The sequence below is a fragment of the Condylostylus longicornis genome, unplaced genomic scaffold (assembly GCF_029603195.1).
Source record: "Condylostylus longicornis isolate FDR11 unplaced genomic scaffold, ASM2960319v2 ptg000027l, whole genome shotgun sequence".
NCBI classification, from domain to species: Eukaryota; Metazoa; Arthropoda; class Insecta; order Diptera; family Dolichopodidae; genus Condylostylus; species Condylostylus longicornis.
Window position 1 is genome coordinate 2950402 of NW_026577996.1, and position 13514 is coordinate 2963915.

Here is a 13514-nt window from a genome sequence, read left to right on the forward strand (position 1 = left end):
TTGTATTAGATTGACATCATTTAATTTAACATGGTAATATTTATTAAAAATTAAATTATATACATAAATAATAAATAACTAAATTTGGTATAATATATTATATGATGTTTTAAATTACAGCGCTAATTATTATTTACATTAAAGAAAATTAATTTATGAAATGACGCTTTAAAAACTTCATAAGGGTGTTAGCAAACAAAACATGTATTTTCATTGTTTTTGTAATAGTTTTCAGAGATTAGTTGAATTGTGCTGATAATTCCTCTTGAATGCTATTTGACCTTAACAGCTGTCTGGGTGTTGGACCTCCACCAAGCGTTGACATCAAATTCTCATTTGATGTTTCGGCATACTTTTTCGAATGATACTCATCAGAAAATTTCTAAAATGTTTTGAAAAAATAATGTATTAAAAAAATTCTATTGAACAAAAAACCCCAAATTACGTAGTTTCTGCTAAGATATAGTACATAAAGTATTTACCTTCAAATTAGATCCAAGAAATACGGCTCTTTCACGCTTTCTTACCATATAGTCGGACGAGGTCAACCACCTATGTTCCATGCATTCTTCGGTGTATGGTCTTTTTCTGTAGGGAAATATAAATGTTACAGTATCTTAAAAAAATTTCTGCTTACAATTTTGTAAATTTTATCTTACGTAGGATGTCTTTTGAACAAGGACATTATAAATCTCGTAGCTTCTGGTGTTACTTCCTCGAATAAATTTTCAAATCTATAGCGAACAAATGAAATGTTTTGTTTGGTTACACTATCATTTTCTCCTTTAAAGGCACTGCATCCTGACAACATTAAATATGTTAAAACACCAAGTGACCATATGTCCGATTGCGGGAATGCAGGCTCATTACAAACCATTTCAGGAGATTGGAAGTCCAACAAACCGCATTCGTGTACTTCAGTTCCAACTTTAGAGACTTTTCTAGCACAACCAAAGTCGATTAATTTTATTTGAACAGAACGTACGCTTGCCATGACAACGTTATCAGGTTGTAAATTCAAATGCGCAAAACCTCGCCAGTGAACATATTGTAGCGCATCAAGAATTTGATGTACAATATTTGCTACAATTTGTTCATTATATTCATGTCGACTACTTAGATATGTTAAAATATCTGCACCCTGTAATTTTTCTTGTACTAAAATTGCAATACGTGCATTTGAAGGTTTGAAAGCACAAATTAAGGCTGGAATTCTTTCGTGACGTAAGGTTCTGAAGTTTTCAAATTCTTTTTCAATATCGTTAGAATTCGTTTCTGTATATTCAAATATTTTTGCAACTACCATTTGATTAGTACTTTTTTGTACAGCTTTAACAATAGTGCTGAATTTGCCTTTAAAAACTTCTGAAATAAATTTATAATTGTCAAAGACACTATTGTCTAAGTTCCATTCAGGTGGGTTTATTTCACTGTGATAATCAATAAAACTTTTTTCGTGTTCAAACTCAACTTCATGTCCGCTTTCTGTGATTTCTTGTAAATGTCTCATAGTATTAGAAATTTGTATTTTCTCTGAACCAGCTTGTAATGTTGTAACGTTTAAAATGTGGCCCATTTCACTCCATCCAATGCGATTTCGTGAGGCTAATCTGAATTGGTAACTACTGTTAGGTTGCAAACCATGAACCAAAAAGAATTCATGATCTATATTATCAGCTATAGTGGACCACTGTTCCCCATCATGTTGTTTATATTGTAGACTATAACAAACAACTGATGAATTTCCATCAAAACGAGGTTGTTTCCATCTTAAGAGTGCTTCTGTATCACTTATAGAAATAACTTCCTGTGAAACTGGTGGATCTGGCAAGGTAGCCAAAACAACGCGACATCTTGCTACGGTTTGACCAATTTTATTTCTTGCTACTACCTTATATACACCAACGTCATTATAGTTTGCAGGGTCAAATTTAAGAATTGAGCGGCCATCATCATCTTCAAATATTTTAACTCTTTTAGTTTCTTGTATTATTGTGTCATTCTTAAACCACTGCACAATAGGTCTTGGATCACCAACTGAGAAGCATTTCATGCAATAGGATTCATTTTCGGTAATAGCTAAATCTTGAGGCTTTTCACGGAAGAATGGTGGAAAGCCAGAACGTTGTGTTTCCATTAGGGCTTCAGCTTCTGTGTATGAATCTAATCTTGAACCAAGTTCAGTTCTCAAACGCCTGATATGGTACGAGTCATTAATGCGGTAATTGTTAATAACTGACCTTCTTTCATCATCAATTTCTTCATCCATGATATCAGTAAAACGTCTTCTTTCTCTAATGACGGGAAGCTGAAAAAATAAAAAATAGTTTTGATAATTTTCAATAATAAGTCTGAGATATGTACACACGTACGTGTATCGTACATAAAATCGTAATTTAAATTTTATTTAGTAAATTAAGAATTATCAATAATAAACTTAAATAAAAATTAGATAAGAAACTTACACTCCATTCAATACAACTTTCGTTTAATGTGTACGATGGAGATCTCCTGTGTGCTTCCTTAATGTAACCCCTGAGACGTGCTGGAAAGTCCACATCGCGCAATTGTAACAAATAAGTATCTGGACCAGATTGATAACTAAAAATTATTTATACATAATTTTATCATATTTTTTAATTTTAATATAATAAAATATATTAATTTTAGTTAATAAGTTTAAAAAAATAGTACAATACTTACTGGCTTTCAGATTGTATTAAACCAAGTTCATAATCTGGATGTTGGAATTTAGATACACTTTCCTTACGTCTGTATCTGGTCTTTGATTCATAGAAGGGTTCTGGTGTTGCTTCTGGAGTATAAACTTCGTACGGTGGATAAACCATTCGAGTTGGATGCGTAAATGCTGTTGCTAACTTCCTTCTTCTGAAGTGGTGTTTGCAAGAAGCATTTGAATACCAATCGCGGAATAAGCCATAATATTTTCTAATTCGGTCGGTTGTGATTTGATAATATGAATCATCTTTTCGGTCACATAAATAGAACCATGGGTGTCTTAAAGCTGTTCTTACATCCATTCTGTTATTTGAATCGTAAATTAAAAGGCGTTTTATAAAATCGCGACCATCTTCACTGATATTGTTCCAAAATGGATCATCAAAGTTCCAAATACCCTGCTTTATTTTATTTAAAGTTTCACGATCATCATCACCTCTAAACGGACTTATACCGCTCAATAATACGTAAGTAATAATACCGACTGACCACATATCTTGCCCGAAGCCAACGACTTCTCCATTAACTACTTCGGGTGAGCAATATTCTGGCATACCATATTCGAGTGGATACAGTTTACCTGAAATTATTTTTCGGGATAGTCCAAAGTCGCAAAGTTTTATGATGTCACTTCCAGGAATAGAAATTAAGAGATCTTTGAGCTAAAATTAAAGAGCTAAAAATTAAGAAAAATATGTTGTAAATGCTTTGGCTTACATTTAGTCCCATATGTCCGACGCCAATGTCATGTAAGTGCTCTAATCCCCATAAAGTTTGTCTTATATACATGGCAATATCGCGTTCTGTGTAGTAATCTCTTTTCAGCAGATTGTCTCTCACCAACTCTCCACCTGAAGCTAATTCTAATATTAAAGCTACAGTATCGTTTTGATCAAACGCATCATGTAGCCTTATTAGATTTTTGTGATTAAATAAGTTCATAATTTCTAATTCATTAAACATGAAGGGACGGAATTCAGGTCTTCCATGCATAATTTTAGCTGCATAACCGTCTCCGGTTAAACGTTCCACTGCGTGATATGTTATACCCTGAGTACCACGACCTAGTTCGTCACCAATATCATATAAACTTTCATAAGGCTTTTGTTTTGCGCGAACATAAGGTATACGGCCATAAGCTTTGAATATATATCTATCTTCATCTTGTTCGATATGAACTGTGGCAGATGTACTAATTGATCCAGCTATGTTTCTTGCACTAACAGAGTATAAACCGTAATCAGACTCTATAGCTCCATCTATAGATAAAACAGTAACATCCGGTTCAAAGAAATTAATCTAAAAGTTATTGAAACATTATTTTTAGAATAACTTGAATCCAATTTTGAAAATACCTTAATTCTAGCGCTATTCGCTAGTGGTTTCCAATCTTTGTACCATTTAATATCTGGATATGGTACACCAACGATGTGCGCTTCTAAACGGCCATTCTTTCTAATCATTATATGGGTTTCATCAAGTCTCTTTGTAAATCTTGGATGTTCTGCAATTTCTAACCGAATTCTTTGCCTTGCTTCACCATGTTCATTTACTGCAACAGCTTCATACCAACCCACGTCACGGTCGAGCATCCTTTAATTTTTGGCATTCTTTATTAACGTTATATAATTAATAAAAATCACTAGCTCACTTGTTTACAAATAATGTTGCCTGTCCATTTCTTGTGTAACTATGATCAAATCTTCCACCATATTCAATAGGGCTGTCGTCGAAGTAGTAATGCATCTCCGGCTTAGGGTATCCGTACACAAACCACATTAAGTCAACGCTTTGTCCTTTAATGCCATAAACAACATCTTGTTCCCGTCGCAAAAACCTAAATTAAAGTAAAATTTAAAAGAAAGCAAAAAAATGTATTGATAAATTTTTTACTGTGGAGCTTGGGCGAAACCGTCGTGCGGGGGTCTTTCAATATCAAAATCTTTTGGGAAGTATGGTGAAGTTTCTGGACGAAAATCTATACCGTCTTCCAAATATGGGTAAAACTTAGGTATTTCTGGCAACAGCTTTTGCCTAAAAACCCAAAACTAATAAAAATTTTGAATTTTAAAGTATGAAAATATTTCTAAAAACCTTTGCGTTTGAGTATATGGGCTTGGTTCGCTGACACCAAATTTATTTTCAACTCGAACACGAAATCTGTAATCCTTTGTCGGATCTAAATTCCTAATGTCGCAAGAACATCCTCTTACTCCAGTATGTACAGTTTTCCAATCGCCACTGGGAAGATCTAGCATTTCTACCTGTAAAAGCAAAATAAATACATTATCATAAATTAATTTCTGAGTTTAACATTGCGTTAACGTCAGCACCTGGTATGTTACTGGATAACGAGATCCTGTTGGTACGGATGGCTTCCACGAAAGCGTAATACGTCTCTCTGTCATTTTCGATATAATTGGAGCTTCTGATAACGGTGGAGGTGCTCCGCCTTTTTCAACTTGATAATCGTCATAAATTGGTTTTCTATTGCGATCAAGGGCTAAAATAAAAATAAAAACAATTTAAAAAAAATAATGAGATATAGTTCAATAAAATTACTATCGTAAAATAATTCGGCTTGGCAGCTATCATCTCCATAAGGATTGAAAATTCTACAAGAATATTTTCCAACATCTGATTGATCAACATTGTGAACTGTCAAACGAAGGAGCCCGTTGGGTTCAATATCCATTTTAATTTTTTCTGATGGGAACAGTTTTTGTCCATTTTTGAACCATTCTACCTCTGGTTCCGGTACACCAGTAGCACAGGCAGTAAATTTAGCAACCATTCCTTCGTAAACTTCACAGTCCCCAATTTTTTTAAGGAAGGATGGGGCCTCGAATTTAGCTGATTTGTCTCTAAAAATATTTGATTTTTTTTTTTTTAATTTTTTAAGCATTTTTTTAAAGAATAACATTATTTTTGTCTTACGATTCGTCGACGAAATTAATTTTACATTGTGTGACGTCTTCACCTTCTTTATTGCTTGCAACGCATTTGTATTTTCCTGCGTCGTTTAGTTGACAATTCTTAATTACCAAACTATGATGATCGCCATCATGCTTTTAAAAATGAAAAATATTGTGTTTATTAATTAATTGTACATAGTTATGAATGGAGTGCTTTGAGGCTAATTGCGAATCAGCTATAATTTCTCGGCAAAAAGCAAAAACAATCATACAAGTAAATTGGGGGACTAAACAAAGAATTATTATTATTTATTACAAATGATTACAGTTCCTTCAAAAAGAAGTGTATGTATTCAGTTTTAAATTATAATTTCGATTATCGAATTTCTTTCTAGCTAAAAGCAAAAAATTTTTAAAGTCAAACTACATTTAGTGCAAACCACATATTTGACATAACGCGTGTCGAATATTATCATTGCATAATTGAAAAAGTTTTTTAACAGTTTTATTTTAAAAGGTGATTTAGTCATTGGTCTAATATTAGAGAAGATTAAAAAGAAATTCTAGTTTCCGTCAATTTATGAATCTATTCAAAGTTAAAAAAAAGTTATATTTTTGGACAAAAACAAATACTATGACAAAATTTTAGTCATTACGAATAATATTAACAGTTTAAGTTTAAAGAAATAGAGGAAGTATGTTGTTTGAAATACCTTGAAAGTATATTTTTCATTTTCTTTGATTGGCTTTCCATTGCAAGACCAAACTAACTCTGGTGCTGGTACTCCAGAAACTTTAACGGGTAAGTAAACGTCTTGATTATGCGATACTTGTTGATCAGCCAATTTTTGGTCGAAACAGGGTTTTTTATATATTTTTCTAACATTGGCTTTTCCCTTGGATTCATCTTCGCCTAATGGATTCGCGAGAAGACAAGAATATACGCCAGAATCTGAAGTTTGGGCTTGATGTATTACAAGGCCTATATTTTTACCATCACATGTCATCAATATTCTACCATCACTAGGCGATAGTGGTACACCATTCTTTGACCATATAGCTTCCGGAACTGGGTTACCCACAAATGGTGCTGAAAATACCAAATCTTGCCCTTCGTCAGCATTTACATCACGTAGAGAATTAACAAATTTAGGTGGTGCTTCTGGCAGTGTTTCATTCGATTTTGGAATAATGCTTAGTTTTCCATTTGAGGAAATAGCACCAACATCATTTATAGCTTTCACTTCATATGCTCCAATATCGGCTGGGGTACAATGTTCAATAATTAAAGCACAAGTACCATCCGGACGTTTTTCAATTTTATGGTGTTTAGAGTCTCCAGTTATTGGTTCCCCATTATGGAACCATTTTACTTCTGGTGGTGGATTACCAACAGTTTTCACTTCCAAGATTGCAGGGAAACCTTCAACGACCTCAATATTTTGCAATTCGGCAATAAATTGAGGTTTCTTTTTCCTGGGAGTAACTTCAATTTTTGCTGTACCAGATAGATCACCGGCACGATTCGAAATTAAAACTTTATAAACGCCGGCATCTTCAGGTCTCGCTGATTCAACACTGAAATATTTTAAGACATTTTTAAAAATATCATGAAATTTTTAAAATAATTATTTTTTACCTAAGTCCAATGATTCCGTGGGGTTTATTAATAAAACTAATAGCTTGCGTTGGGCGTAAGGGAACATCATCTTTTTGCCACTTAATTTCAGGGGATGGAAATCCGGTAATTTGTGCTTCGAGTTCTATTGGCTCTCCAATAGTAACTTTCAAGTCCTTTAATGGTTTTATGAACTTTGGAGTTGATGTTTCCGCTATTTTAAAAAATGTTTATCATAATTTTCAATTGTTAGATAGGTTACATATATGAAGAATCTTGCTTACGTTTAACTGCCACTGCACACATTGCTACATTTTCACCATTTGGATTGGTCAGAACCAATTTGTATGCACCACTGTCCTCTGGTAAAGCGTTTTCAATTTTAAGCATCACAGTTCCGTCAGGTTTGTTTACCGTAATTATTCTGTCTGTAACTTCAAGTGGCTTTCCATTTTTAAACCAGGTGGCTGTTGGCAACGGACTACCATCAATAACACATTTCAATTCAAGTGGTTCTCCTTGACGTACCTCTAAAGATTTTTCTAGTGGTTTAAGGAAAGACGGTGGAGTTTGAAGCATCTTTATTTCAAATTTAGCTTCGGTTTCACCAGCTTCATTTTTAGCAACTGCAACATACTTAATATTTTCAAAAAAATATTATTTTGATTGTATTGAATTATTCAAATATGCGAATAGGCTCTACTAACCTGCCCAACATCATTTGCACTCATATGATTAATAACTAATGTTGCATTAATATGTTTGTCTGATACAGAAGACATTTCAGCTTTATATTTTTTTTCACCGTTTTCATTCTTGGCATCCAAGTTAATTTGTTTTCCATCCTTTGTCCAAATAATTTTAGGCTGGGGAGTACCTTGGGCTCGCACCTGAACTTCAACTTCGTGATAATCATGTACAGTCTGATTTTCGGGAAATTTGATAAAACTAGGCTTTTCAACTAAAATTTATTTATTATTAATTTTCAATTTATTTTTATGAAAAAAGTTTTATTTTAAATTACCTAACAAATTCAATTTAAATTCTTTTTTAGTCGTTCCTTGAGAATTTGTAGCAATGCATACATAACTGCCACCATCTTCCATACGAACTGATTGTATAACAAGACGATATTTTTCTGAATCTACATCAGCAATTACATCATGATTTTCGGAGTTACACAAGTTTACATCATCTTTAGCCCAAGTAACTTTAGGATGTGGGTTAGCTAAAATTTTGGCATCATATGATATCGTTTCATAGGGTAATGACGATTGATCATTCAATCCAATTATTTCTGGTTTTGATAGAACGTCAAGAGCAAATCGAGGTTCAATTTGACCATGTTCATTCTTTATTTGCAATTGGTAACCCGCCGTATCAATATGACGTGCTAAAAAATTAAAGAATTGAATAAGTTTTTATTTTATCTCTTTATACTTAAATAACATACCAGAGGGGAAAATAACATTAACAGTGAACTGTTTGAGGCCATTCTCTAATGGTTCAGATTTAATTTCCAATTTAACGTTGTCATCTAATGGTATTTCTTTACCATCCTTTAATAATTTAATATCGGGTTTTGGATCGGCAGTAAAAACAATCGGTACCAAAACATTGTCTCCCTTTTTGCATTGGATATCTTGTGGTCCTTTTTTCAATATCGGTTTTCTATATTCAGCTTTAGCTATAAAATATTTAATATATTTTAAAAACCCTTCTTTCCAAAATTGTTTTAAGTTTGAAATACAACATAAAAGTACAACAAATTCAATTTAAAAACTTGACATTTATGTATTAATTTCAATGTTTTAATGGATTTATTTTTTAAATTAATTAAATACAATTTAATTGAACATTTCAAGTCCTAATTGAAGTTTTTTTATGAAAAATTCAAAAACAAAAAAAAATTATAACAAAATTAAGATAGTGGTGCACATTTATTTAAAAATTTTTTAAATAGTTTTCTTTCGAACCAATTTTGATCGGACAACATTTAAAAAAATATGACAATTTTACAACATCAATATTTTTTCTTACGAGCGATTGATACTGTAGCTATAAGCGTTTCTTCCTTTCTTTTATTTTTTATTATTACTTTGTATTCACCCTTATCCTCCAAATTGAGGTAATCAGTTTCTAGCATATATTTGTCCTGTATAGTAAAATTTTTTTTGTAGTGTGGAAAAATTAGAATTCAAAATCTTTTTCACTTTTTAATTACGGAGTAATAGTTGAATTTTACTTACACCAGCTTGAAGAATTTTTAGATGTTGATTTGAAACAATTTGTTTACCATTATGATACCAAATTGCTTCAGGTGTTGGTATACCTGTAGCAATAACTTCATATCTGAGAGGCACTGATTCATAGGTATTTCTATCGAAAATATCGTGATGAAGAATTTCCGGTAGAGCTATACATAAAAATTTTGGCTTGATCATAAAGTTTATACAATATTAATTTTTGTGTAGCTTAGTGTGAACCTATATACATAAAAATATGCAATACTTGTAATTGTTTTGTCAAATTTGATTGTAGAATGGAAGAGAACAGAAAACTGCAATTATTTAATCGAAACAATAAAATTTTGGTAACATTAATGTGTCACAATTTTCAAGTTTAAACAAAGATTTATTAATATAATATCTTTTAAATATTTTAGTACCCATAAAGGATTTTCATGACTATATGGAGGGTATACTGAAGAAGAATAATAAAATGCAGGTAAAGGAACAAAAAATAATGAGAGGTATTTTTTCTTTTCTGACTTCCTCTTCGAATTATTAAATATCAAATTTATCGTCTTCCGGAAAAATTTGATTTTCTAGGTATGTGCATTTTATCATCCTGCTTTAAAAATACCTCTAGGATCTCGCGTACCTTGCGAATGAAAAGAACAAATGTGACTACGTTTTTGTATTTTATCTTAAAAATATTAAAAGGTAACATTGAAAGCTATTAGAATTGAAAAGTAGCCTAAAAACGAATAGAGTACAGATTTGAAAGACCTACAATCACTGTGTCATCATTTAATATATGGTATTAAATCGTTAATACACCATAAACTAATTATTTCAAAAGTATGTATTCAACTAGACCATCAACCCTTTTACTTTCTCATTAAATGAGAAAGGATTTCACTTTTAAAAATTCGAAGCACCCATAACGTAGACTTTTTTATATACATATTTCTAAATTTTATTGAATATTTATCTTGTACCATTATTATTAACATCCACGTTATCAATTTCTGCTTTTAAAGAACATTTTAAAGGATTTTCCTCTATGATCGCTTGTTTACTTGGTATATGAGCAGGTGTTTCGTCGTATTGTATGCCTATCTGCTGCTTTTTTTCATTTAAACCTATATAATCACAAAGTTTTCAAGAAAATTATATCAATTAAATTTTTTTTCTTTAAGTTTTCAAATACATTAAAAAGGTTTAAATTACCACCTTTTTCATTTGAATTATCTTTGAACAAACTTTCATTTGCATCAGGCTCTTGGTCTGATATTATACTATTTTTCAAATCTTTATCTAAGTAATTTTGGTTGCTGGTTTCTGTTTTGAGTAATTTCACATCCATTGTTTTTTTTTCTATGTTTATCATTTGTTGTGCGCTAGGTTTCTCTTTATTATCTATTGTTTTACTAGATTCTGCCTCATTTATAATATTTTGGCCTATAATTTTAAATAATCATAGTAAATTTTTTGATAATATTTCTATAGAGAAGCCAATTACATCCATGCAGTAGTAGTATAATTAAAAGGCAATTTTCCAAGACAGCCCTTTTTAAGTTTTTTTTTTTTGTTTTAAATTTATAGCTTAACAATTAATAGAAAAATAAATTTTTTTTAAAGGTATTTGTGGTTAAACCTTCAGCTATTATAAACCCTTCAACTATAAAAATTATTTTATTAAATTTGTTAAAGTTTTTTTTCTCTTATAAGATAATGTTAAGTAGTAACATTTATAGAGCATTTTTTTTTATACAAAACATGCAATTTTGTATATTAGATCAAGAGATAACGTAATTAATATAGTTATACGTAACGAGAATGGTTTTGGTCTTTTATTCAGTATGTTATACCTTCTATTATACTCTTGGTTTTTATTTCTTCAGTTATATATTCAGTTCTAGGTTCCTCTATGGTTTCTAAATCAGCCGTTTCCAATATATGAATTGTTTGTTTTTCGTAAGAAATAGCAGTCTGTGCCGGATTTTCGTTACATATTTCTTCTACAACAATTGTTGTTGCACGAGTTTCAGTTATTTCATGTGAACTAATTTCGCCGATTTCAACATCATCTTTTACGTCTATAAATAGCATTTTATAGCAAAAGTACAATACAAAAAATTTATATTGAAATTTTTAATACTATACACAGTGTTTTCTTTGTTAAAAAACTTCTTTCATTAGAAGAACTAACTAGAATTGTTTATTAAAATAAATACATAGTTCTAGGTTAATCTACTTTGATATATTTATAAGCAAACAATATAAAGAAAGTATAGAAAGAAAAATCATAAAATTTACGATTTTTTATTAGAATATTTTTAAGATATATGTATAAATAGAAATATTAATTTTTAGGTAAATTAAATATACAAATTTGATTTCACCTTTTAATAATATTAACGATAATATTTACACAACTTAATAGGTTCAGTAAATTTCAATTCTCATAAAATATTTTGGTTAGATTTTAATGTATGTACATTTTGCAGTATTAAATTTTCTTAGATGCCTTATTATAGTTAAAATTTAATTATTATATATAATATAAACAAGAATATATATATAAAAAATAAATATAAACATGATTTTCATCTTTTATAATTATATCCCATCCCTTATCTGTTACTTAAATTCTTAATATTATTTTAAAAATGGAAATGGAAACAGTGCTATGTAGATATAAAGATTCATGAATATTATCAGTAACATTTATATACATCAAAAGTTATTCATAATAGGAAAGTATATGCATGTATGTAAGTGTATTTGTATGTACAGTGTTCATGGAAAACCAGGAGGCTATAGTAAAAATGTTTTTTCAAAATAAAACTCGAATTTTTCAGTAGAAAATTTTGCAATCATTAACTTACAAATGCGTGTTAATTAAGCTGTGTTTTAAATGCTATATATTCAAAATAATGAAAAATAAAATACATATGCAATATATATTTACATATATACAAATTTAAACATTATATAAGCAATATAATTCGCTTATTATGTTCAAAAATAAACAAATTTTTTATAATATTTTTTTCTTATTATTAATTATTTATAGTAGTAGGTGTATTTGTTCACCATTTATTTGCAAAAATTTTGAAAAAAGAAATGAAAAATACCCGACTGTTTTAAAAATCTAATGACAACAGAAGGAATCATAATGTCTATAAATTAACACTTTTTGCATAAATTTCAAAAAGAAAGATCATCTATTTGTCACTTACATAATTTATTCTTATAGAGACGTAAATACTCTGAGTAAAAAAATGTGAATATAATATGGAATTTTCGTACACAAACAAATTATCATTTTAATATGTATGTCATTTTTTATTGCTAGTTTCTAATAATTTCCACAATTATTTTAATATTTTTATAAAAACATGGTTTTATGCTTTGACCGCTTTAGTAAATGCCATCATGGGGTATTTGGTTCTATATATTTCAAAGCTACCGTGTTTAATATTAATAAAGAAAGTTAAAAGTGCTAAATGATAAAGTGCTAAAAGTCAAACTTAATTAAATTTTTTTAAAATTAAAAATGACATATTATTAGGGTTTTGCAGCTTCTAATCAAACTAGCAATTTTGTAACACGAACTGTATTTCCAAAAAAAAAAATTTAATTTTTTGCCGAAAACAAAATAACGGTGAATGATGGCAATTTTTCGAAAACATACTTATAAAAAGTTTTAATTTCAACGAGTGCTTTAAATGTTAGCGTTTTTCTTTTAATTCATTCCAAAGAAAAAAAATTATATCTCAATTTATTATTCGTGGGATTTAATAATTTTTACTTACTTAAAACTTTAAGATCGCCTGCACTCGATGATGTTCCCAAAGGATTTGTTGCTTTTAATTCGTATGTACCGGCATCAGTCGTTTTACATAAATTCAATGTAAGACAATATGTTTCGCTTCGCTTAGTATCTCTAAAAATTTTTATTCTTGTGTCAGATGATACTTCTTGGCCGTTTTTGTACCTTTATATATAACA

General features: G+C 30.2%; 2 protein-coding genes across 10 annotated transcripts in view; both read right to left on the reverse strand.

The window, feature by feature from the left end:
• Positions 1-71: 71 nt before the first annotated feature.
• Positions 72-13514, reverse strand: part of LOC129607403 (obscurin) — a 31097-nt gene continuing 17654 nt past the window's right edge. For 7 of the 9 annotated variants that reach the window (XM_055518402.1, XM_055518401.1, XM_055518405.1 and 4 more), the window contains 22 exons: positions 13319-13500; positions 9522-9688; positions 9313-9427; positions 8726-8959; positions 8297-8665; positions 7980-8233; positions 7557-7908; positions 7294-7486; positions 6368-7232; positions 5677-5807; positions 5302-5603; positions 5073-5242; positions 4834-5003; positions 4633-4773; positions 4391-4576; positions 4095-4332; positions 3457-4038; positions 2704-3401; positions 2466-2601; positions 660-2308; positions 483-588; positions 72-382 (listed from right to left, as the gene is read on the reverse strand). In XM_055518402.1, coding sequence (XP_055374377.1) covers positions 239-382; positions 483-588; positions 660-2308; positions 2466-2601; positions 2704-3401; positions 3457-4038; positions 4095-4332; positions 4391-4576; positions 4633-4773; positions 4834-5003; positions 5073-5242; positions 5302-5603; positions 5677-5807; positions 6368-7232; positions 7294-7486; positions 7557-7908; positions 7980-8233; positions 8297-8665; positions 8726-8959; positions 9313-9427; positions 9522-9688; positions 13319-13500 — 7384 coding nt within the window. In that variant the 3' untranslated portion in view covers positions 72-238. Of the gene's footprint in view, positions 383-482; positions 589-659; positions 2309-2465; positions 2602-2703; positions 3402-3456; positions 4039-4094; positions 4333-4390; positions 4577-4632; positions 4774-4833; positions 5004-5072; positions 5243-5301; positions 5604-5676; positions 5808-6367; positions 7233-7293; positions 7487-7556; positions 7909-7979; positions 8234-8296; positions 8666-8725; positions 8960-9312; positions 9428-9521; positions 9689-11368; positions 11597-13318; positions 13501-13514 lie in introns of all 9 variants that reach the window. The other 2 variants (XM_055518403.1, XM_055518404.1) reach the window with 2 other exon arrangements.
• Positions 9791-11111, reverse strand: LOC129607406 (uncharacterized). Its single transcript, XM_055518417.1, has 2 exons — positions 10731-11111; positions 9791-10639 (listed from the first exon to the last, which is right to left on the reverse strand). The coding sequence occupies exons 1-2, from the start codon at positions 10885-10887 to the stop codon at positions 10485-10487; spliced, it is 312 nt and encodes a 103-aa protein (XP_055374392.1). The 5' UTR covers positions 10888-11111; the 3' UTR covers positions 9791-10484.

Excerpts from the sequence above, each read along its gene's own strand:
- LOC129607406 (XM_055518417.1), bottom strand. The coding sequence starts at position 10,887 with ATGATAAACATAGAAAAAAAAACAATGGATGTGAAATTACTCAAAACA. Across the intron at positions 10,640-10,730 it reads AGATAATTCAAATGAAAAAG|GTTTAAATGAAAAAAAGCAG; the intron begins GTGGTAATTTAA and ends GTGATTATATAG.